The 25922-nt window shown below is 46.8% G+C and overlaps 1 protein-coding gene across 1 annotated transcript in view; it reads right to left on the bottom strand.

The window, feature by feature from the left end:
- Window positions 1–348: 348 nt before the first annotated feature.
- The window catches only part of LOC119962247 (inverted formin-2-like), a 123474-nt gene continuing 97900 nt past the window's right edge, over window positions 349–25922 (bottom strand). Inside the window, exons 15-22 of the mRNA XM_038790236.1 lie at window positions 22767–22837; window positions 15828–15935; window positions 15665–15735; window positions 13842–13962; window positions 13596–13760; window positions 13371–13473; window positions 10661–10807; window positions 349–538 (exon numbers count right to left, since the gene is read on the bottom strand). Of these exons, the coding sequence (XP_038646164.1) occupies window positions 450–538; window positions 10661–10807; window positions 13371–13473; window positions 13596–13760; window positions 13842–13962; window positions 15665–15735; window positions 15828–15935; window positions 22767–22837 (875 nt within the window). The 3' untranslated portion in view covers window positions 349–449. The remainder of the gene's footprint in view (window positions 539–10660; window positions 10808–13370; window positions 13474–13595; window positions 13761–13841; window positions 13963–15664; window positions 15736–15827; window positions 15936–22766; window positions 22838–25922) is intronic.

The following is a 25922-nucleotide window of genomic DNA, read 5'->3' as shown; positions in this document are numbered from 1 at the left end:
TGTCAAGAAACAATTGTGGTGAGACCTAAAGCTGTAAGTACTTTATGACAACAGGCAGTAATGCTGAGGTAATGTTCTTGCATAAACAATTGGAACACATGTAAAGGAATTTTTTTAAAGCAATTGTTAACTCAATTAGTATATTATTCTGATGTGGAGATGCCGGCGTTGGACTGGGTGAGCACAGTAAGAAGTCTTATAATACCAGGTTAAAGTCAAATCACTAGCTTTCGGAGCACTGCTCCTTCTTCAGGTGAAGGAGAAGGACAATATTATTCTGGTACATATTAGTCACATTTTATTATTATCTATCTTGCATTTAAGAATCAACAACCCAGCGTGATCTATGTTCGAAAATCTTGAAGATTGAGTACAAAACACCTGAATTATTGTTAAATATTGTTAAATCCATTCACTACAAAGCTTTATAGTTAAATATACAGCAAATTCTACAAATGGACTTGAGTGTGGATAACAATACAGAAGTTCACTAATTTGAGAGGGTCATCTTTCCTATTGCTCCAGGCTTCTTCAACAACTGTCAAATAAAAACAAAAATTACATTTTTCAGACATGAAGACAAACTTCAAACGATTCTTTTATAATTATTTTATTTTGTTCCATAATGTAAAACAACTCAGTAACACTCCCCTGGCTGTGATTGCACAGAATTCTTTTTTAGTTAAAAAAAAATGTTTTCCAATTAAGAGTCAATTTAGCGTTGCACATCTTTGTTTTGTGGGGGTGAAACCCACGCAGACACGGGGAGAATGTGCAAACTCCACATGGACAGTGACTCGGGCCGGGATCAAACCCGGGTCCTTGGTGATGTAAGGCAGCAGTGCTAACCACTGCGACACCGTGCTGCCCCATGATTGCACTCGAAACACAGACAATGAAGTTGTACATTTAAATATCCATGCCAATGGCAGTGAGGCATATCAGAACTTTGAGCGTTTTGCTACTAATAATTTAGCCTCTACCCTGGCAAGTCTCCTCAGAAAAGATCAGGGGCGGGATTCTCCCCTACCCGGCGTGACGGAGGGTCCCGGCGTAGGGGAGTGGCGCCAACCACTCAGGGATCGGGCCTCCCCAAAGGTGGGGAATTCTCCCCACCTTTGGGGGCCAGCCCCGCGCCGGAGCGGTTGACACCAAAAGACCGGCGCAAAAAACCAACGCCCCCGGTAGCGGGGCTGGCCGAAAGGCTTTCGCCGGTCGGCGCATGCGCCGGCAGTGACGTCAGCGGCCAGCTGGCCGCTGACGTCACTGCCGGCGCATGCGCGACGTGGGGTTCTCTTCCGCTTCCGCCATGGCGGAGGCCGTGGTGGCCGCGGAGGAGAAATAGTGCACCCAGGGCACTGGCCCGGAGTCTGAGCGGGGGGGCCACGATCCCGGGCAAGGCCACCGTGGGGGCACCCCCCGGAGTTCGATCGCCCCCCGCCCTCCCCAGGACCCCGGGGCCCGCTCGCGCCGCTGATCCCGCCGTTCCAGAGGTGGTTCAAACCTCGGCGGCGGGAGAGGCCTCCCAGCGGCGGGACTTCGGCCCATCCGGGCTGGAGAATCACCACAGGGGCCTCTCCGATCGGAGTGGCAAGATTCCCGCCACCGCCACTTCCCGGGTGGTGGAGAATCTTTGCCACGGCAGGGGCGGGATTTTCGGCGGCCCCAGGCGATTCTCCGACCCTGCTGGGGGTCGGAGAATTTCGCCCCACCTTTCTTTCCTCTGAACTCCAATAAGTATAGAATTCCTGCAGTGCAGAAGGAAACCATTCAGCCCATCAAGTCTGCACCAACCCTTCGAATGAGGACTCAACCCATTTACACTCCCCTGTCCACCCCACCCTCTCCCGTAACTTAACCTGCACATCCCTGGACATTAAGGGGCAATTTAACACGGCCAATCCACCAAACACCTGCACATCTTTGGACAGTGGGAGGAAACCGGATCACCCAGAGGAAACCCATGCAGACACGGGGAAAATGTACAAATTACACAGTCACCCAGTGCTGGAATCAAACCTGGCGTTGTGAGGCGGCAGTGATAACCACTGTGCTGCCTACACAACTTTTCCTCATTAGACAATCGTTTTATCCTCAGAATCAATATTGTGAACCAGCTCTGAACTGCATCCAATACAGGTATATCTTGCCTTAAATGAGGAGGCAAAAACTATACACAGTACTCCAGGTATGATCTTCCTCACCCCTCCTCACTATTTCAGCAAAACTTCCCTCCTTTTATACTCCCTTGCAATAAAGGCCTATATTCCATTTGCCTTTCTAATTTGATCATTTGAAGTAGGTGCACAATTAAGAGGAGTTGACCGTTGCAGCACTTTTACACCTACCTAGAGCACTTTTTAGATACTAATTTCTCAAAGTTCCAGAGCATTCATCTGTTTTAAAATGAGAAAAATTGTTACATACAGAAAAATAAAATGCAGAGTTCAAATTGTTTAGAAATAATTATCCACCTTCAATCCCATTAATTTCCACAAAACCATTTTTTTATTTTTTTATTTTTTTAAATAAATTTAGATTACCCAATTATTTTTTCCAATTAAGGGGCAATTTAGCGTGGCCAATCCACCTACTCTGCACATTTTTGGGTTGTGGGGCGAAACCCACGCAGACACGGGGAGAATGTGCAAACTCCACACGGACAGTGACCCAGAGCCGGGATCGAACCTGGGACCTCAGCGCCGTGAGGCGGTTGTGCTAACCACTAGGCCACCGTGCTGCCCACAAAACCATTTCTTTACCAATACTAATTTCCACAGCTTCTCACTAAAACTTGTGTTTCTCAGAACTTCCGGTACATTATTCATGCCTTCCTTTGTGAAGACAGAAGCAAAGTAGCAAAGTATGAATTTAGTTCCTCAGCCATCTCTTTGTTCCCTTCTCTGAATTCTCCCATTTCTGACCGTAAGGGGCCTACATTAGTTTATTACCAACCATTTTCTCTTTAAATACCTATAGAAACTTTTACAGTCCGTTTTTATGTTTCCTGCTAGTTTACTTTCAAATTATATTTTCCCCATCTTTTTTTTTGGTATAAATTTAGATTACCCAATTATTTTTTTCAAATTAAGGGGCAATTTAGCGTGGCCAATCCACCTACTCTGCACATTTTTGGGTTGTGGGGGCGAAACCCACGCAGACACGGGGAGAATGTGCAAACTCCACATGGACAGTAACCCAGAGCCGGGATCAAACCTGGGACCTCAGTGCCGTGAGGCAGCATTGCTAACCACTAGGCCACCGTGCTGCCCTATATTTTCACCATCTTGATCAATCCCTTGATCTGCCTTTGCTGAATTTTAAACTGTTCCCAATCCTCAGGTCTATTACATTTTCTAGCTAATCTGTATCCCTCTTCTTTGAATCTAATACTACCCCTAATTTTCCAGGGTTTGGCCACAGTTACCTTGCCATCCCTGCGCCAAATTGGAACAAACAATGTTTGGAGTTCACCTATTTGTTCCTGTCGTTGCCTGCCCGTTGTCCTTCCTTTCAGTAATGTTCCCCAGTCCGGCATAGCCAGCCCATGCCTCATACCATCATAGTTACCTTTATTGAGGTTCAGGACCCTGGTCTGAGAATCAACTACCTCACTACAGTATTCACCCTGATGAAGAATTCTACCATATTATGGTCACTTGGCTCCTCACACCAAAACAAAATATACACCGCCATGAACCAGTGTTCCACATTGGGATACCCTCGCAGATAGAATAAGATTGTCTCTACTGGGTTACTGGCAACATAAATCTCAAAACGTTGTAATACCACTGCCAGATTTAAAGTCTCTTTTCTTGTGGTGGGTTCTGAGAAGTCCCAAATGGCTCGTATTTTTCCAACCCGGGTTGACACTTGACTATTTACCAATGCCTCTAGGTGCCCCAGGTATGACACTTTGAACCTTAGCAAGTTTTACTTGGTTCATCACAAGGTCAGCTTTTTCTAAGTAGTTAAACCATTCCTCTGGATGGTGTAGATCAGGGGTGGGCAAACTACGGCCCGCGGGCCGCATGCGGCCCGCCAAAGGTATTTCTGCGGCCCACCAAGTCATTAAAAAAAAAAAAATTTATTTAAAAAAATTTTTTTTTTTTTTTTTAAATTTTTTAAAGGTTAATAGGGGGGCTGTTGGGTTACTTACTGGTATAGGGTGGATAAGTTGACTTGAGTAGGGTGATCATTGCTCGGCACAACGTCGAGGGCCGAAGGGCCTGTTCTGTGCTGTACTGTTCTATGTTCTATATGAGGCGCCCAGAATCATAACCGGGTGAAGTAATTATTTTACTTAATATACTATGCGGCCCTTTGTGAATTGTGAATTTCTGAATGTGGCCCTTGCACGGAAAAGTTTGCCCACCCCTGGTGTAGATGCTCTTCCCAACGCTGGCTAAACACCACTAAGTAATTAATGTGTATGGTCCAGTGACTCAATCCTCAAAGCCCTCTGTTCATGAGCCTTTGAACAGTTGCACAGGCGTTCTTGCTTAACTATGAATTGATAAAGTCTGAGGCGTGTCACACGAACAATAATCTCCTTTGCCCTTTCAGTCAGAGGTACTTGCCAATAGCCCTTTTGCATTGATGATGAATTACGACTGTCCATCACTTTTGATGCAGTCTTCTTATTATAACCCTCACGGAGACCACAAGGGATCACAGATTGATATCCTCATCGGCTTTACAGAATATGAGTTCCCGTGTTGAGCAGGTGTAGGCCTGCCCAATAGGGTGTAACCAGCAGGTCCTTAAATATAATAATAATAATAACTTTTTATTCTCACAAGTATGAAGTTACTGTTGAAAACTCCTAGTCGCGACATTCTGGCGCCAGTTTGGGTAAGCTGTTATTGGAATTGAACCCGCGCTGCTGGCCTTGTTCTGCATCACAAACCAGCTATCTAGCCCATTGAGCTAAACCAGCTTGTCGACTCCTAGACTCAAATCGGCAGTTCCTGATAGTCCCCGGTTGGGACAAATGTTTTGTACGCCAAGGCTGTGGCTTTATTTGTGTTGGAAAATAAATCTGCTTTGCCTTTTAGCCTGTGTCTACTGGAATTATTATATTGGCGATGAGGATCAAGCATGGGATTCTGAGCAGCTTTTTTTAAACTTCAGAACAAACTCCAGTAAAACAAAACAAACCTTGAAATGTCTTTCTTTGGAAGACTTTAACCGTATGATGCAAATGTATAGGACCGGAGCCAGTATGCCAAATGCATGCGTTACTTTTTTCATGCCAATGGCATTGATGGGGGTGGGAGACAAAAGATAACCCTTCTAACAGCATGCAGGGCCCTGATGTTTACCATTGTCAAAGCTTAACCTATCCAGCGGCCCCTGACACGAAGACATTCGATGAGCTCATGGACCTGTTGAAAAAGCATTACGACCCAAAACGGTCCATAATACTTCAATGCTACCGTTTTAACACAGCTCGGTAGGACCCCTGGCGAACCTATTCCAGAATTTATGCTAGATTGCAGAAGTTGGTGGAGTACTGTGAATTTGGGCCGCCCCTAACTGAGATGCTGCACGATAGGCGAGTGTGTGGGCTTAACAATATTACAACTCAGAACAAATTATTGGCGGAGCCCAACCTAGACCTCAAAAATGCTATAGAAATAGCTTTGTCCATGGAGAATGCTGTGAAAGGGGCACAAGGACGTCAAGGGATATCGGATAGTACCGTCCTCAGGTTGGGAAATGGTCCTCGCATAGAGAAGCCAGCGTATCCGGGGAAGGCACCCAGATGCCTCGTCCACCATCAGCCCAATATTCCAAAGGGCATCCTGACATTTAAAAAAAGGGCCGGATAACCCCAGAAGCACCTGAGAAACCTCCCTGGAATATCACACGTGTCTGCCGCAGAGCTGCTGGAGCTGCTGTTGAAGGGCACAACCCAGGAGAGGCTGCCAGAATCAGCAGAATGCCTGCTGCCCAGGCCAGAAGCCAAAGCCATGTCAGGCCCGGGCTTTGCAAGCATAGCAGCCCTCAGAGGGCAAAACAGCATTGGTTAAACTGCATCGTCACTACCAAGATTGCCCCGATAAGGATAAGGCTGCTTGTTAATGATCATTCCTTAGAGATGGAAGTGTATTCAGGAGCTCCTGTCTTCGTCATTGGGGAACAGACATTCCAGTGTCTCAAAATAGGTATTCTGCCCTTAAACCTAAGGGACACCAGAACCAAACTAGCCATGTACATGGGAGAACCTTTGAAGATTATGGGGACCACCAGGAACTTGGTACCTTATGAACAGCAATCAGCATGTCTTCCATTCATAATCATGCGAGGATCAGGACCTAGCCTCATGAGCAGGGATTGGCTCCGGAAGAGACAACTGGATTAGCTGGGAATGTTTAAATTAGGAATCAATGGATTGTATGAGGTTATTAACAAATACCCCAAAGTGTTTCAAGAGGGCCATGGTAAAATAAAAGGAGCGAGGACCAAACTCTATGTGGTTCCTGATGCCTTACCAAACTATTTCAGGGCTCGGCCATTCTCATTCTCTTCGTTTGCGAAGGTAGGGATGGAAATCGAACGGTTGAATAGCCTTGCAATAATACATGCAATACAGTTCGCGGAGTGCACTGCACCAGTGGTCCCCATCCTCAAGCTCAACAAGTCAGTCCGCCTTTGTGGAGATTACAAACTTACAGTCAACAACACCCCACGACTGGTTCATTAAGTGTGGTACGGTAGCACAGTGGTTAGCACTATTGCTTCACTGCATCAGGAACCCAGGTTCGATTCTCGGCTTGGGTCACTGTGCAAAGTCTGCACGTTCTCCCTTTGTGTGCATGGGTTTTCTCCGGGTGCTCCGGTTTACTCCCACAAATCCCGAAAAACGTGCTTGTTAGGTGAAGTGAACATTCTGAATTCTCCCTCTGTGTACCCGAACAGGCGCCGGAATGTGGTGACTAGGGGATTTTCACAGCAACTTCATTGCAGTTAGGAATCAATGGACTGTATGAGGTTATTAACAAATAACCCAAAGTGTTTCAAGAGGGCCTTAGTAAAATAAAAGAAGAGAGCGACAAGATCTATGTGGTTCCTGACAAGAATAAAGATTATGATTATTATACCCCATGCTGGGTATAGAAGATTTGTTTGCCAAATTTGCAGATAGTCAAACTTTCACGAAACTGGATAGAGCCATGCCCACCTCCAGGGCAGCATGATGGCACAGCGGTTAGCGCTGCTGTCTCACAGCACCAGGGACCAGGGTTTAATTCCGACCTCGGGTAACTGTGTGGAATTTGCACATTCTCCCCGTGTTTGCATGGGTGTCCTCCAGGTGCTCCACTTTCCTCCCACAGTCCAAAGATGTACAGGCTAGTTGGATTGGCCATGCCAAATTGCCCCTAAGGGTGGGGTTACAATGCAGGGGATTGGACCTCTGTAGGGTGGTCTTTCAAAGTGTTGGTGTAGACTCCATGGGCTGAATAGCCACTTTCTGCACAAAAGGGATTCTATGATTCTAAATGAAACATCCAGAAAGTGCTTCACAATTAACACCCATAAGGAACTATATGAATGTACATGCCTGCCCTTCGGAGTCTTGTTGGCATGTGCCATCTTTCTGCCTGTCATGCATGACAAATGTGAGAAAGTTTCATATTTTAAAGTTTGCATTTAGTATTTTTGCTCTGATTACGTGGGGAGAGAATCATTGATTTTTGCCGGGGTAATGTAACCTATTGTAACGAGGCACAAGAATGTGGTGTGCTTTTGGATTTCTCGTGGCATAGTTAATGGGAGAGGCTTCTGGTACACCAAACTGGATATGATTCAGTTTGGTGCTAAATGAACCTCTCGCTAAAAAGACTCTGCACCAATATAAGCAAGAAAAGCCTTGATTGATTAACTTTATCCATGAGTGACATTCAAGGTAAGTTGGTTTGTTTATTTGGAAAAGGTATATGTATGGAAATAGAGGCAAGGTTCGAAAGTAAGTAAGATGATATAACTGTTAAATATAACCTATTTCTTTGTTGCTGATGTGTTCAATTCTGTGCTTAATTTAAAGTTTCTTTCACCAGAAAATATTCCTGCTGGTCAGTGATTTCACTCCTGTGGTGCAGTAACATTTCCTCACAGTTTCCGAAAGTAAAAAGTTGGGTCCTCGTCCGAAATATCATAAAAAATTGGGGTTCTCATTCTTGGACCCACAACACATGGAAAATATTCTCTAAGGGTTGCCTAGGGTGGCAGTATATCTAAACGACGTATGAACAAGAGCAGCCGACAAACATGGAGGAGGCCTTGAGGCAATTTTCCAACACAGGCATACGTCTCAAGAGAGAGAAATGTGTATTCCAGCTGATGAAGTGATCTACCTAGGGTACAGGGTACCCGGTAGATAAGCAAGACCTGCACCCCATTGAGGATGAAGTCAAGGCCATCAAGGGAGTGCCAACCCCATGAAATACAACTCAAGTTGAACGTTGGAATTCTCCGGCCGTTACAATTCCATTTACCTGCTGGCAGCGCGCCCCTGCCAACGGGTTTCACGGTGGTGTGGGGTGGCCACAACGGGCAATCCCATTGACAAGAGGTGGGAAGATAAACTCCGGCCGCCAGTGAACGTCCCGCAGCCGAGAAACATGCGGCTGGCCAATTGGAGAATCATGTCCAAAATCATGTTTAGGCCTGATAAATTACAATGGGAAATTCATTCCAAATGTGGCCACCTTGTTGTCAATCTTGCACATGTTACTGAAAAACATCAAAGGTGGTCATGGCTGGCACCGCAGGTTGAAGCCTTTGCAAATGTAAAACAGCAACTGCTGTCCTCAAATATACTGGTCCATTATGACCCCAGAATAGGACTAATAATGAAGTTGAAGCCTCTTCATATGGAATGGGCGCAGTCCTCATAACAATACCAATTTGTTCTATAATAGAGAAAGCAGCTGTGCAATTGCTCAGGAAGCAGTCGTCCCACATTTTGACATTGTACTGCATCCAGTGGTATAAAAGAAAATCTGTGCATAAAGTACTTATTTGCACGGAAGTTTCATTGCTGTGTCTTCCTCAGGTAAAATCAGGTATTGTTACGTGAAAGTATTAAGGACGTTTGGGCACACTACTTATCAGAAGCAAGCAGGAGCAAAGGTCCAGTAGTCATTATTCTGCATTGCATCTGTTTTTGCCCCTTTATGTGGGAGAAAAGCAGAAGAAAGTTGATGTTGCTATCTCATGAATTGCATGTGTGGATCCGCTTGTGCAATGGTGCTCTGAGACTTGGTCAGAGGGTGTTGTGTCTATAACCAGTATGTCTGGGTAAAGAAATCTAAGAGGTAGTTCAAAAGGGCATCAAAAGAAACAGTGAGGTATTTTACAAGTAAACCATTGAAGAATAAGTATTAAAATCTAAGTGTGTTAGAAGAGAGAACTGCCAACTTTTAGATGATGACCAAAGAGGAGGAACATATTAATTTTACATTGAGTTTTGCTAAAGAGAAGATTATCAAAAAGAATGTGAATTCTGATTGTGAGCTAACTCATGTGCCCTTGCAAAGAAGGAACATTTTAAGAAACTAATTAAGTTGAAGGCAAAGAAAAGATGAGGGCCTAGTAGGATGCAGCCTATGATTCTGGGCAAGGAAAGAACAGAGGCTCGAGAAATTATGTGCAGCATTTTATCCCAACAGACCCCGATGCATCAGGATAGCCAGTCACAGGTCAATAAAGAACAGGGGAGTCTGAATACACATCGGGAGGAATTTAGTGCCTTCCATCGGGATCAGACTGGGAGGTGGTGTGGGAAGTGCTGTTTAATTGGGTGGAAAGGCACAGGATGGAGAACCTATCGCCTTCCTGACTCTGCTGTATTATATCAGCAGGGGCCTGACCTAGGTCAACTGAGGCCATTGGTGGCCAATTAAGAGCTGCTTATGGACTTCATCCCGCAGCCGCTCGTATTTGACCTGACAACCTGCCTGCCCGCTCAGAAGTGTCCCCCTGATTGTGTATCCTCTGTCCCTTGTAAGGCACCCTCCACATCGACCCCTATTCCCCAGGCCCCCCTCCCACCTCACTGGGGCTGCCTGACATGTCCTGATGAAGCTGCCCCACATTCCTCTCCTTTAGGCCTCCCAACACTTCCCCTCATCCCACGCCCACTATCCCAGCAGCGGCCATTGCTCCTGTTGGCACTGCCTGGTGGTATTGAAGAGCTGGCGACTCCCTGATTGGCCAGCAGCTCTTGGAAGGGGAACCTTCACCTCCAAAGGCCAGGGAACCCCAGCGGCAAGCAGGAGGGTGCCTCATTGGGATATAACCTGGAATACCTGCAGTATGGTTATCACCTGCTCTCTGGCTGATGGATGGAGCCATCACCATGGTAATTAAATTTAGCCCAATGTGGCTGAGGACCACAGGAAGGGATCATCTGCAGAAACAGCCAGCTAGTAATTCCCTGAACATGATAACATTATCAAAGGAGTACAAAATAAGAAGCAAGAATTCTGTACTTTCCTTTTCTAGGTATGCACATGTATATTTTGGTATATTATCCAATATACAAAGTGAAACTATTTGGTTTAATTACATATAAGATTGAAAAAGATTCCATATGGATGTACTTTGCAGTTTTCTGCAATGATGTGTGACATAAAAACAGAGTCCGTCTTACCATGTTCTCCTTGATCTTTGAATCTTTCCTTAGCAGGAGATTTTGGAGCAAGTTCTGTTTTGCATCTGGTTATCGAGTCCCTTTTCAGGTGAAAACCTTTCTTTATATCAATTAGAAGTTCCTCAACAATATTGTTCGTCTCTTGTTCTGCAAATGATTTTATGAATCGAAAAGCAAAGGAAGTGCAAATTATTACACAAGAATGTCAAACTTGTATCCTTAATTTCAGGCTTTATATCATCTATGGCTTAGGCTTCCAGCTTAAATGTTGTAAAAAGCAAGAATAAGCACGGTAGCACAACTGGCTAGCATTGTGGCTTCACAGAGCCAGGGTCCCATAGTCCCAGGTTCGATTTTCTGCTGGGTCACTGTCTGTGCGGAGTCTGCACTTTCTCCCTGTGTCTGCGTGGGTTTCCTCTGGGTGCTCCGGTTTCCTCCAAAGTCGGTTTCAGTCCAAAGTTTTGCAGGTTAGGTGGATTGGCCGTGCTAAATTGCCCTTAGTGTCCAAAATGGTAGGAAGGTTATTGGGTTATGTGGATAGGGAGGAAGTGAGGACTTAAGTGGGTTGGTGCAGACTCGATGGGGGCCTCTTTCTGCACTGTATGTTCTATGTTCTATGTAAGTCAAGAAATGCCATCCAAAATTTAATTACATTATCCTGAAAAAAGACTTATCCAAATGTTTGTGTTTTTCGATAAGCATGAGGCAAACTATTGTGACAGAATTACTGCCATGAAATATAACATCGATAAAGGTTTTCTGATTGAAAGAATGGAGTTGGCTATATATGGCTGCATTCTCCCGTCCCCAACAGTATGTTTCCCGACAGCACCACATTCGCTGGCGGCGGGATTCTCTGTTCCTGCCGCTTGTCAATGGGAATTCCCATTGAGGCCACTCTACACTATGCTGTGAAACGCATGGGTGGGGGTGGGTTGCGGCTGGAGAATTCTGGCCATTAGTTTTACAGCAAGTGAGGTATTGTTTGCTTAGGGCCAAGGGCTATCCCCCGCAAGCTGGGCATGAAGCTATGTTACTTTTAGATCTATTGGCCAACTAGAGATTTAATTGTGCCTTAAATAATAATTTGTCTGCCTACACATATCTGGTGGCATAGTGTAATATAGGGTTGTTTTTTTTATGTTCCCACCCCCACCTTCCTGCAGGGGCATTTTAGTTGGTGGCTGGCCCACAGTCTTCCCATCAACTCCTGATCCAATCCTCATAATATGGGGTTGATAAGGGGTGCCCACCAACCCTTAGTTGAGGCCCTGAAGTAATCAATTAACGCCCATGTAATAGATTGGACAGTGGAAGATGGGTGAGAGTGAGAAGGCAGTTTTTTCACCCATATTGGTGAAATGGTGGGAAAGTGGTGCCACCCTCGCCCTCTTCCAAAGGATGGTTGATCTGTCCTTGCCCTATAAGCCTGGGACCTATCTGCCTCTGTCTTCCACGATCATCTTCCTAGGGCCTCCTGACCATCCTGAAATTCCCATTCCTGACTTCTGGTGTTGCCGGAACTGCAAGAGGCGCTGGCCAATCTGACTGGCTGGCAGCTATTGAGGGCGGGACTGCCTCCGACTGATGGGTAGATGTCCCACTCTCTGCTCATTACGGTTGTGTTGAGGGGCAGCCTTATTTAAAGTTGGTCAGGTTGGGACCGACTTTTTACCTAGCTGTGCTCCTTTCCCGCACTGATGACCATTTCATCTGTACAATCCAATCTCTGCATTCCTGAACTAACTGGCATGTCCAACGTCTCTGTCTTTTCTTCCGTCTTCATTTAAACTGTGTCTGCCCAAATGCCAATGCTGATATTTATTGTCAACAAATGTTGCAGTCCATCAGTAAAACAGGGACACTTTCTCACATTAAAATGCTAAAATCACAGCTCAGAGGCGGGATTCTCCGTTTGCCGAGTTCGGCAATCGGCCGGAGAATCCCCTTTCATGACCGAATCTTGGATGGCGCCGCTTTCGTGATGCCCCGCCCCCTCCAAAGCGGCGTACTCGGACATTGCCGGTGGCCCACCCCAATGCTCCGGCCCGACCGGCCGAGTTCCCGATGACATCGGTCCCGTGTGGTCTCATCCGTCGGGAGCTTGGCGTGGCGACAGCGGACTCAGTCCAGCGCTGCCACAGTCGGGGGAGGGCCGATCTGGGCAGGGGGGCAGAGGGGCTTTGCCATGGACAGGGGGCACTGCTGGGGTGTGATCCGGGCTGCCCAAAGGGGGGGGGGCATTATTTTGCAGGTTGGGTCCGCGAGGGGCCGGCGCCATGTTGCATGGCATGGTGGCTGCAGGCTGCCGCTGCGCGCATGCATGGCCATGGGCTTGGCAATTCTCCGGGCCGTCTTGGCAGCGAGAGCCGGGTGCTCTACGCTGCCTTGATGCTAGCCCCCAGCCAAATGGAGGGTTGGTGGCCGTTTTACGCCATTTTTTCTGTCGTAAAACGCCACCGTTCCCACGCCGACCTGGGACATAGTCTCAAAGTCGGAGAATCCAGCCCCTGGATCCAGATATGGACTCGCAGAGACGGGCACACATTTTTTTCTTCCTTATTTTGACATCCTTAAAAAGCAGTGAGGTTAAAAGTTGCTAACCGCGGGCCTAAAAGTTTTATGTTTTTTCAGAATAAAACATGACTACATGTTATGCTCCATGAATAGACTTGCTAATACTAAGCTGGACGCCTGTCTCTAAACTTACTGATGTAATCATTTGGTTCATTTTTCCTGTTTGCTTCTTGCATTGCAAGTTGTTGTTCTCTTCTCTTCACTTTTTCTGTTTGTTTTTTTCTTTCTTTATTATCCTATATTTAGAATTGCAAAGAGTTACTTAAGTGTGGCAAATGAATTGTTCTAAGGAAAATAAGCCATTGGTCACGTTTTGTGATTATATTTAGATTGTATTACAATTTTGATAACATATTACCTTTCTTGCTTGCACGAAGAGTTCTCGGAATGTTTTCATTGTGACGAAAAATTCATCCAGTGAAAACGCATGTTGATTTTCACAGAAATATTCAGCCACCTGGTTTCTTTTGCACTCTACAGCCTTCAGAAGATCCTTCAGCTCCTCAGATTTGGTAAGACCTTGCTGCCAATTAACTCTTGTTAATAGTGGAGCATTACAAATGTGACTTTGAGAAAGATAACTTCGTGCAAGATAATCGCTTACCAGAATTGAATTTCTGAATTGTAATTTCACATCATCTGCAGATGACTCAATATCCTCGCTGATTCTCTTCAAGCGCTGTGAAAGGCTGCTTGCTTCAGACTGGATTGAGGCAAGTTTAATACTGCAGAGAAACCAGTCAGATGTTACAAAGATCTGTCTGTGCTGTGCAAGCCACATCTTTTTCCTGCTAAGTGGGCAGGGAATGTGGGAAATGTTGCAGGCACTCTTAATTAGGTAGGAGCTGAAATTTCACTTTCCCCTTGGTGGGTTCAAATTTAGAGATTAACTCAGCGGCACTTTAGTGATGGGTTGGGCCTCATGCTGCCCCGTGGAGGTTCCTACTTGTAACACATTTACATGCTATGAATAGGCATTATATTGAAATATTGTCGAGGTGCAGCACGGTGGCACAGTGGTTAGCACTGCTGCCTCATGCAACTGAGGACCCGGGTTCGATCCCGGCCCTGGGTCACTGTCCGTGTAGAGTTTGCACATTCTCCCTGTGTCTGCGTGAGTCCCATCCCCACAACCCAAAGATGTGCAGGATAGGTGGATTGGCCACCCTAAATTGCCCCTTGATTGGAAACATTAAAAAAAATGTTTTTTTTAAACAAACATTGTTGTAATCATCTATCTTCATGATAACGTCAGCAGGGCATGAAAATCTCATGGCACCTGCTTCATGTTTGTTTAAAGGTAACATGCCACAGTGGGCTTTATACTGTTGTGTCTGAGGTCGGCGGAGGGCTGCGGGAGAACGGCAGCTTGCACACGGGCTCAGATTGACAAGGGCGAGTCGGTGGTGTGGAAGGGATTCGGGGTCTGGGGGAATGGAAGAAAGATCCATTTGGGGGGGGTGGAAGAGGGTGATGATGGTGGCATGGAGGAATGGGAAGGGCCTGGCATCCTTGGCATGGTGGTGAGTGGTGAGAACAGGCAGTCAAGGTAAGAAAGTAAATGATCAAAGGGGCAGTGTCAGGGCTGTCTATGTGTGGATCCATCTCAGGCTGTTGGTTGATAGCTTTGAGTTCACCTACAGCATTTCAGTTATTCCCTCTGAAGTATCCCGGACAATGTCCTTTGCAATGTAGAGAAGGGAGGGCCAGCTGAACCTGCAAGTTCAGCCGTGTCCCATAGAGTGGCAAGTATAACACTGGACATTAATATGAACTTTAAATAAAGAGTTAATGTAAAAATACGACAATAAAGAAACTTCCCTAACTCCCCGTAACCATCAGTTCCTGTCAACCATGAGGCGTGCCTGTATATTTAGTGCCTCATGACAATAATGCGCACATGAATAAAGTGAACCCAATGTAATGTGAAATATTTACAGATGAAATTTAAATTTGAAAATTAACATTTTGTTGACGACAAAGTTGCAGTGCTTTGTCCCAAGAGAGAATAGGACACAGATCTACACCCATGATTTCCCCCTGGTTAATTATTTAACATTATGAGCAGCACAGATTGGAAGCCAGGCATTTCTTCAAAGGGAGGGATGGAAAATTACCCTGAGCTACTTTTGTACATCTCCTGGTAGGCGGCTGATTGTTGATGTGATGTGTCCAAGGTAAGTGAATGGGATGTGGGGGGGGGGGGAGAAGTCAGACATCATGGGGGTGGGGTGGTAGTCAGACATTGAGGTGGGGGGTGGGGGGGGGGAGAGTTGCATATTGGTGGATGGAGTCAGCAGATATCAGACGTGAGGGGCAGAGGTCTCTTAAGACTCTTCTGGCTGGATCTCAAATGCATACTCTGCGCAGTTCAAGCAAAGTCCAGTGTATTGATTGTGGTTATTGGTTACAACCTAGAATTCTTACCTTTCTGCTTCTGATACTGATTTGAGGTCATCAGGTAGATTCAGAAGGTCTGGATAAGATTTTTCAACCTCCTGTTGTAAGGAATCAAGTGAGAATGGCAATATAACACTTGTTCTACAAATCATCTCACATATCTGATTCACAACATGGAATGCTACTGTACCTCCACAGCATAATGCAGCAGTGTGACTTGTGGCTGGTTTGCTTTAGTCTCTTTCAGTTTAACCAGAAGGTTTATTTTGAACCCATCTGCATTTCCTGTGGCACTCCCCTGATACCAGAAAAAAAATGTGGTGAACTCAATTGACAATGCATTCCACGACAAAAGAAAGCAACTTTACGTTTCCTATATTACAACATTGACTACAATTCAAAATTACTTCATTGCCTGTAAAACACTTTGGGATTTCCTGAGGTTGTGAAAGATGTGATATAAATGTCAGTCTTTTCTTTTGCTCCATTCTTACTTTCATGTTTCTGTAAACCCACTATGTTTTAGGGAAAATTAAGGTGGGATTTAGTGGTCGCGTTAGCCGCAGGTGCAAATCCCGTCATGGCTGCTAAATCTTGCGAGACGCCAAAAACGGAATTTGCACTGGCGCGATTTGTGATCACGATCTTCCCAGGCCTTCCCCGATGAAGCGATCAGCGTTCATGCCCAGGAAGGGTGTGAACCTGATTTGCATGAATTCAAACTATTATTGTATACTTAGCGGGGTTAACGCCACATCTCCAGCCCTCGTTGAATCTTCCCACTGACTAGGCGTGGTGTTACACTGACACATATTACTACCGCTTTTTAAAATGGGAACCAGGTGTCATGCTCGCCTACATCCAGGAAGGAGGTGAGCATCACTGGGCTGAATTCTCCGCCGTCGGGAATTTCCATTTTGTCGGCAGCTTGGGGGTTTCCAGACAGCGTGGGGCTGCCCCACAATGGGAAACCCCATTGACCAGTTGGCGAAATGGAGAATCCTGATGGCGTGCCGCACCAGAAATCTGAGGCGGGATGGAGCAACTCGCCCACTGTCTCCACGTCGCACCAGGGAGTCCAAGGGGACAGAGACCATTGGCTATCTCTGGAGACAGGGGGGTGGTCCGGGATATCTGGTGGGGCTTAGGGGTTTTGTGGGAGGGAGGGATTGGGAGCTTGGAGGGCAGGGGCAGTCGGAAGTGAGAGAAAGGGGAGGGCAGCTATCAGGGGGCATAAGGCTACACTCGCACGTTGTGGGTCGTGGTTGGTGTGTGTGGTCCTGAGGTCTGCTGGCTGTGTTGTTTAAGTGAGCTTTTAGTGCTGTGTAAGTCTCCTGTCAGTGTTGGTTAAATGAGCTTTTGGAGCTGTGTGAGTCATGCCTCAATACTTAGGCCTCATGGACAACTAAGCTCCCCCCATCTCTCTCACCGTCCCACCCCCAGGGTGGCTACCGTGTTGCCTTCTCTTTTGGGTCTCATCCACCCAACCCATTAGGCCCGGCTCCTTGACTCTCATCTCACCCCACCCCCCACCTCACGTGCTCCGTAAGCCCCACCACCCCATTCTCCAGGGACATTTCTTTATTGTGGAAAATACAATGTTGTGTTTTTACATTCACTTTTTATTATATGTTCTGAGACTCATGCTCATCAAACTAATTGGCCATCAGGAGTTAAACCTTAACAATGTCAGGTTGCCAAGGGACACCCGGTGCAGAGTGGGGCGGAGATCGATGAGGACCTCCTCGTGGACCTGCTCCTGGTCTTGACGAACCTTGCCATGAACAGGTCCAGGCAGTGGGCGACTGAGGTGGCCATCCAGCCTGACTGTCTGCCCCTCTTCCGTTCATTTGCGGCCAGGTGTCCCTGGACAGGGAGCATGCGGTGTCCACGGGCACTATCGAGGCCTTCCGAGCCTGGTGGGCACCGCATGGTCTGGGGTGCATTACTGACCCATTTAATCACCTTTTGGTTTGATGTTTTTAAGTTTAATTTACTTCTTGTTTAGGGCCCTATTCTTTAAGGAGCGGCCACTTTCAATTTGTCCCTCAGTTTGTTGATTTAGTTTAATTTGTTAGAACCTTAAAATAGTTCAAAATCAAGCAATGGGATGAATGCTCAGGTTTGAGGGCTCAGTACTTGCTGGCAGGGCATCAGGAGGCACTGGACCTGCTTCTCTGCTGGACATCGATGCCTACCAATCAGGATCTATTAGCCCCCAAGGCGGACATCACCGTCCAGTTGACCCTGGCCATTCAGGATGAGTAAGCATATAATCCTCCTGTCAGGACTCCCAGTGGTAGAGAACATAATGAAGGGAGAACCAGATGGGAGGCCAGATGTGAACCTTAAGTGGACAAGGGCATAGGCTGGGGCCAGTTCTGTTCTGGAGATGGGTGGACACCTGAACTGCGAGTGAGCGGTTGTCGCCATGTAGGTCTGACATCGGCTGCTTCCAGATCCGGAAGGACAATGGGTCAGGGGAGGTATTGATGATTGATGTGTTATCTGTGCTGGTTTACCATCGACTGCAATTGGATGCAGTAAAACGAGAAACAGGCTTCCGACAAAGGAGATGGTCCTACACTGTTTTACTGAACCTGTTGATTGCTGTACATAATCTGCTGTGGGTTGACACTCTATTAACCTAACTGATATCCTCCTACTGACTTGACCAGACTAGCTCTCTACCACATGGTGATGATGTTCATTGGCCTGTGCACTGTGACTATCTCCCTAGCCGTGTCCTGTGAGAGAGGGAGAGTCTTAATGCCCTGTGGGCTTTATAGCGATGGTGTCCTGTCTGGTGATTGGTTGTTCTGTGTCGTGTGTGTTCATTGGTTATCCTGTGTGTCAATCACTGCCTGTCTGCATCTCATGATATACTTGAGTGGATATTATGACAATGGTAGGCAGCTGTGACACCAACCTTACTCTCTCTCTTTCTCAATCTTCACTTGAACTCCGAGCGATATTGTGTTGGAGCCAGTGGAGCTGGCCATTTTACTGATAACTGCGCTGGAGAAGCACAGACTGCAGCAGCAAGGTGCAGCAGCACCAAGGGAAAACAAGGCAGAAGGAGGCCAGGGGGCCAGAGGGGAGCCACTGGGGCTGAAGGCTGCACCAGCCGTGCAGGGGGCAGGAAGGCGCCAAAGGAGATCAAGGATTCGTGGTGCTGTGGTACAACATGTACCGTAGGACCTCACAAGGGAAACTGTGTGGTACCTGTGCCACATCCTGGTGAACTAGGCGGCAGAGGATGTGATTGTGAAGGTCATGGCAGCTCTAAACCTCTAATGCTTCCATGGCTCCACAGACGACCTGTGTGGAATACCACAGGCACTTGTCCATAAATACACCTTCACCAGGCCCCTGGACTTCGTACATTTTGACTTAGACCAGGTCCAACAGGATGAGAGGATTATGGGCTTTGGAAATATAGCAGGTCTGCAGAGGACGATTGACTGCACCCATGTCGTTCTCCATGCATCGTGGCACCAAGAATTCCCCTTCATAAACAGGAAAGGGTTCCACTCCCTCAATGTGCAGCTGGTGTGTGACCATCAGACATGCTTCATGCACAAGTGTGCCCATTTTCCACGAATAGTGCATGGGAACTACATTCTCACCCAGTCGCAGATCCCTGGAATCTTCAAGGAACACGCCAGGCTGCAGGGCTGGCTCGGTGGGGACAAGGGATCTCCCCTCAGGTCATGGCTGATGATGCCAGTGCGGTGGTCAGGTACAATGATGCTCATAGTGCGATTTGATCTGTAATCGAGCAGTGCATCCGCATGCTAAAGATTTGTTTTCGCTGCCTCGATAAGTCCAGTGGGCCTCCAAAAGAGCCCCAAGAGGGTCTCCTGCATTGTTGTGGTCTGCTATGCCCTAGACAACCTGGCTCTGCAGCGGGCGAAGACCTTCCTGAAGATGACCATGAGGAGCAGCACGTGCCCTTGGATGAGGAGGATGTGCAGGAGGTTGTCGAGGAAGAGCCTGCTGAGGATCCAGAAGATGGAGGTCAGGCGGAGTCGAGGGTGTACATGGGCAGGAGAGCTCAAGATGCTCTCCACAACTCCCACTTGATGGAGGAGGACTAGTTCATTGTAAACAATGTGACCCCACCCCCAGGACATTATGACCCCTCTGCGACCTTGGGGTGAAGGTGGCTGAGATCTAGAACATAGAACATAGAACAGTACAGCACAGAACAGGCCCTTCGGCCCTCGATGTTGTGCCGAGCAATGATCACCCTACTCAAACCCACGTATCCACCCTATACCCGTAACCCAACAACCCCCCCTTAACCTTACTTTTTAGGACACTACGGGCAATTTAGCATGGCCAATCCACCTAACCCGCACATCTTTGGACTGTGGGAGGAAACCGGAGCACCCGGAGGAAACCCACGCATACACGGGGAGGACGTGCAGACTCCGCACAGACAGTGACCCAGCCGGGAATCGAACCTGGGACCCTGGAGCTGTGAAGCATTTATGCTAACCACCATGCTACCGTGCTGCCCCATAACCATCTCAATAACTAGGGTGCTGTGGCAGAGGAGTCATTGAGTGCTTGCTGCCCAGTCAATGCAGGAGGATGATGACAACTCACAGTGAGGAATGGTGCATGATGTTTCTCAGCTGGTGCTTGTGTCTGACTCCTGTCTGTCCGCTGCCAGCACGCTGACTCCCTGCCTCATGTCTGAATGAGGTTCTGCCCTACATTCCTTTGTCCCTTGATTCTAGAGGGAGATTAGCAGCAAGGGTTTACTGAACCATACCTGAGCCCTATCACTGCGAATGAAACATTCACTCTGAGAAGGCCTAATCGTCTGGCGGGCATGGAGGTCCAATGAGAACAGTGGAGAAACGCTATGCCGCTGGGAGGTGGGTTACAGATTGTGAGGCGCCAAGGCGGTGAAGAACAATAATATTTAATTCAGTGACATTTCCAAATTTAACAAGTGACAATGCCTCCCAACTACCTGCGCCTAACTTCACCTGTGCTCATGCTGTACCCCTACAATTTGTTAACCTTGCGTTCCCTCACACTACATCTAGGTGTGCTCCCAGAATGCATTTCACGGGTGGAGGCAGCCTGCTGCCTTCCATGTCCTGTTGCCAGCGATGTCCTTGACTGGTGTCACCTGAAGGGCTGGGACTTAGAAGGTCCCACCCTACATTTGGGTGGCACTGGTGTTTAGCCTGTTCTGCCCGCTGCGCCTGAGTTTCACCAATCTCAGGAAGGGGGAATTCAGAAGGCCTGGTCACTCCCAGGGTCTCCTGGATGGAAGGCCCTGGGATGTGCTCCAGCGGGTCCGTCTCCCTCCGAGTGCTCGTGGGCCACTGGGTTATTCCACGGGATGGAAGGGCAGCTGGACTGAGTTCCAGAAGTCTCATCATCATTTGGTGCTTCCAGACCAGGAGGGTCGTCATTGTCTGAACCATACAGTTGATGGCCTCAGCCATGGTCCTTCGTGACTGAGCTATTCTCCGGATTTCGCCTATCAGGGATTTGATCCCTTGGCCCAGGCTTTCCATTGTGGATGCCACCCTTGTGTTGTTGGTCAGGTTGCCACAGATCCCCAGCAACATTTCCTGCCCCAGAAGGCTTTGGGACGCCTCCATTCAGCCTTGCAGTCGCAGGAGTGTTACTGACAGCCTCTCCTGGTATGTCCAGTTCTGCCTTTGCATCTCAAGAGGGATGAAGGTGTTCAGAGGCACAGCACCTGGCTGGGGCACAGCTGAGTCTTAGGATTCAGAAGACCTTTGACTGTCCGATCCTGGGACATCTCTGAATCCACCTGATGTGCATCAGAAGCTGCGTGATGATCACCAAACAGTGACTCAGAAGCTTGCCTGCTAAGTTTTCTCAACAAGGTGCCGGTCTCTGCAATGTTGGATAGGGTGGGGTTCTGTTGAGGAGTGCTGGGGTATGTGAGGAAGCTGATGGGAGGTGGGGTGCTGGGACCCTTCAAGGTGACAGCATGTGGAATCTAGTTGACATTCCAGGGGGTGACAGAAGGGCAAAGAGGAGATAGGGAGCACTTAACCTGGCGGATTGGAACAGGTCGTTCATCTTTTTTTGGCCCCCATCCTCTTGGTCAGGGCACTGGCATTGACCAGTAGCCAACCGTCTCCCAGGTGTAATTCATAACCTTGCCAGACTGAGGGTATATTGTTGCCCACCTCTCCTCCAGCATACAGGTGAGGGCCCCTCCTTGAATCGAGGAGCTGGTTTCCTCGCTACCATCCTCGTGGCTTGAATGACAGCAAGTGCTGTGGGGCTGTTTAAATGCAGCTCCCCCTTCAATGCAGTGCCCAGCTGACCCCGAGGTGGGCAAATCGGGCATGGCGTTTTTCATGCGGGGAAACTTTTTTCTCAAAGTGTCTGAAAATTGCGGTCCAGATCATGCCGTTGGGCCCAGCGGGAATCAAACTTATTTTCGCACCAAACATTTCATTTTTTTGCAGAAAATTACATCCTCAGTCTTTGCCACATTCGGGCACACTCTTGTGTAAAGTATCTTTTTGCAACATTGCATCACAAGTTCTGTTACCTGTGCAAGTGTAGCCCCTCTGGAGTGGTGCATTGATCCCAAATTACCACTCGGGCTTATTTGAATAATTACACCTCGCTGCAAATGCAACTTTGCCGCAGAACAGGAAGAAAGTCAAATTGGATCACGGGAATTTATAGCCTAGAGGTCCAAATAAAGGGGATGTGCTCACATAAAGTGCCTGTACATGTGGGACAAATGCTTATTTCAGGTTTCATCAAGTTTGAATAAAGTTCCAGTTTGGGTCCGTGGGAAATCTGGGACGGTGTGTCTAAATGCTCACTCGCCCCAGGTTGCTTGCTTCCTCTTCACTCACCGCACACTTGTATGGCAGTGAGGAAGTTGGGAACTTCGGCGTCAGTGTGTTATTTAAAACTGATTGATCAGGAATTTTGAAAACGGGAAGTTGATTGGCTTTTTCTTTGTCAATAATTGGAAAATCCAAACGTGAATGTTCGGTGTATATTTCCTGAGTAGTTAATAAATGTGATTACTCGCTGTGAAAACGTGTCTTGAAAGGTACTGCGAAAATGAATGAATCTTGTAACATTCACGTTTTATACGTACGTAGTTGAGGAAGTTTCCAATTTTCAGAATCAGTTGACAGAATTGGGGCAGTCTTGAAGAAGATAGAAGATCTGCATAAAATCAGAACGTGTGGAAAATCATATTTCATGCAACTATACACCATAATTCTAATTCAGGAGAGTTCTTTTTAATAGATCCATTGGCTCCAAGAAACCTTAGAGTGCACGCGTTATGCTGTTATGGAGCTACTTCATTTTCAAACTGAAAACGAAACAGGCTGTGTAAAATCAGAAGTCAGGCATTGATCTGATTTTGGAGTGAAGCAGATTGAGACCAGCTGGAGGTGATATTCTTGCTCCATGACCGTGGGGTCATTATGCCGCTGTTTGGTGAAGCAGGTTTGCAAAGAGCTCAGGTGGTCAAAACATTGAACGCCCTAACTCCTGAGAGACAGCTCTGTATATGCATCTACCAGAACAGATGCAAAACTCTTCCCTGAACAGGATAGCGAAAACATTAGTTGGTCAAGGAGCAAAGACATTCAAACAGGTTTTTCCTGGCTGGAGCCTAGAATGATAATTCTCAGCCCAGTAGGTCAGCTTAAGTACACAGATGAGAGGTAACGTAGCAATAATCTGTTGGGAAATGTATCTTGGATATTTACAATTGGACTAAATAAAATGTAGGGCGTGTAAGATGTGCATACCCTTCATCGGGCTCAGGAACACAACATTACAGAAGTGGGGACTTTATATTCTGGATGTTTCCACACCTTTGACCTTGGAACATTGCAGAGGCTGGTACTAATCAGTCAATTTACCTTTTACTTGAATGATGCATTTAAATTCTTCCTCTGGCTCTTAAAATAATATCGAAAAACAATCAAGCAAACACGAAAGAGAATCATCAGGGGGCATTTTACTGGGATTGAACCCAGGCGTGCTGAATCATCTGGAAATGGAAACCTGAGACTTTGTGATGACAGGGTAGCTCCTGGCACGTCCTTCAATGTTTGGAGGCATTGATGCGTCAGAGCCTGAACAACATTCATGCCTGGGCTGACAAGTGGCAGAGAACATTTGTGCCACACAAGTGCCAGGCGATGACAGGAGAGAATCTAGCCATCACCTCCTTGGCGTTACCTTCACAGAATCCCCAATGTCAACATTCAGTGGAAAGGGGCATTACTATTGATTAGAAATACTGTGGCTACAACAGAAGGTCAGAGGCTCGGAATTCCATGGTGAGTAACTCACCTCTGACTCTCCAAAGCCGGCCCACCATCTATACGGAACAATTGGGTGTATGATGGAATATTTCCCATTTGCTTGCTTGAGTGCAGCTCCAAAAACACTCAAGAAACTGGACACCATCCAGGACAAAGCAGCCCGCTCGATTGGCACCCCATCCATCGCCTTAAACATCCACTCCTTCCACCACTGATACACAATGGCTGCAGTGTGTATCACCTTGCTGGAATGTTTTAATGAGGTAATGGAGAGGGTTGATAAAGGCAGTGCTGTTGATGTGGTGCATGTGGACTTCCAAAGTACATTTGATAAAGTGTCACGCACCATACTTGTGAGTAGCGTTGTAACTCATGGAATAAAAGTTTCAATGGGGGCATGGATGTGAAATTGACTGAGTGATAGGCAACAGAGAGTAATGGTTAATGGTTTATTTTGGACTGGAGCAAGGTCTGTAGTGGGGCTCCCCAGGGTTCAGTGTTAGGACCCTTGATCTTCCTGATGTATATTAATGACCTAGAATGTTGGTGTACAGGGTAAATATTCAACATTTTAAGGTGATGCGAAACTTGTAAGGATTGTGAATGCTGAGGAGGATATAATAGAAATTCAAAAGGACATAGACAGGTTGGTGGATGGACAGGCAAATGGCAGATGAAGTTTAATGCAGAAAAGTGTGAAGTGAATTATTTGGTGGAATGAATGTGGAGAGATGATATGAAATAAAGGATACAATTCTAAAGCGATACAGGAGCAGAGGGACCTGGGTGTCTATGTGTATAAGTCATTGAAGGCAGCAGAACAGGTTGAGAACATGGTTGGTAAAGTATACAGCATACTAAACTTTACTAATAGGGGCATAGAGACACCAGCATGGAGGTCATGTTAAACTTGACACTGTGAGCTGAATGGGCTCTTCCTGTGCTATAACTATCCTGTGATCTACAAGATGCACTGTAGCTACTTGTCAAAGTTCCTTCGACAGCATCTTCCAAACCTGTGACCTTTACCAGTTAGAAGGACAAGAGCAGAAGAACTCATGGCCACCAATTTCACGTTCCTCTCTGAGTCACACACTATCCTGATTTGGGATTTAATCTCTGTTCCTTTATTGTCGCTGGTTCAGAATTCTGGAACTCCCATCCTGTCAGCAGCGGGGGTGGTTGATGGACCTAGAGCAGGTAGACCGTGACGTGCAAACAGATGGCTCACCATTACCTTCTCAAGGGCAATAAATGCTGGCCTCGTCAGAGATGCCCATGAAGGGAAACTTCTGTTGGCAAATGTTGAGGCCTCTAATTGGCTGCAGTGTTGAAGGCAGAAGAAATCACAGCACTGCTGCTGGGCATAAATCCTTATGGCCATCTAAACGGACTTACATTTCCGAGGTTTTGGGAAAGGTTGTAGAAGAAGCATTGTTAACGGAAGCAAAATGAATCCTGAAACTTGCTGTGCGAAGCCCAAGAGAGCAGTTTGTATTGCCAGCAGACCTCATTTTTGATTTTAAGTGTCATGAAGGATTAATGGTTGAATTAAATCGTCATCATGTCAAAATGGAGGGCCGGTGGCATGAGTGCACTTTTCTTTGATGATGAGGAAGTGGTGGAGCTGCTAAGTGCTGTAAAGGAAGACTTTTGTGTTTCTCTAACTAGAATGAAAGTTTTCAAAACTGGTATGCAGAGCATGACATGTGATAACTCTGACCTTAAACCCCTGCAGCATTATCCACAGGCTGTGATTTCACCGCAGAAAGACACTCAATGGCTGTAAGCATGATAAACTCAGGGCTTGCCAATAAGTGGCAAGTTCATAACATTGTGTGCATCTACAGGTAATTCCCTCAACTTCCGTAACAGAATGTCCAGACTGTATGTGAGCAGGTGCAAAGAATCCTTCACATCAATGTCAGATTTGCTGGAAACTGCCTGGATGCCTTTCTTCTCAGTAA

This window comes from Scyliorhinus canicula, chromosome 2, assembly GCF_902713615.1.
Source record: "Scyliorhinus canicula chromosome 2, sScyCan1.1, whole genome shotgun sequence".
In the NCBI taxonomy this organism is placed as follows: Eukaryota; Metazoa; Chordata; class Chondrichthyes; order Carcharhiniformes; family Scyliorhinidae; genus Scyliorhinus; species Scyliorhinus canicula.
This window is presented reverse-complemented; position numbering and strand designations above follow the sequence as displayed.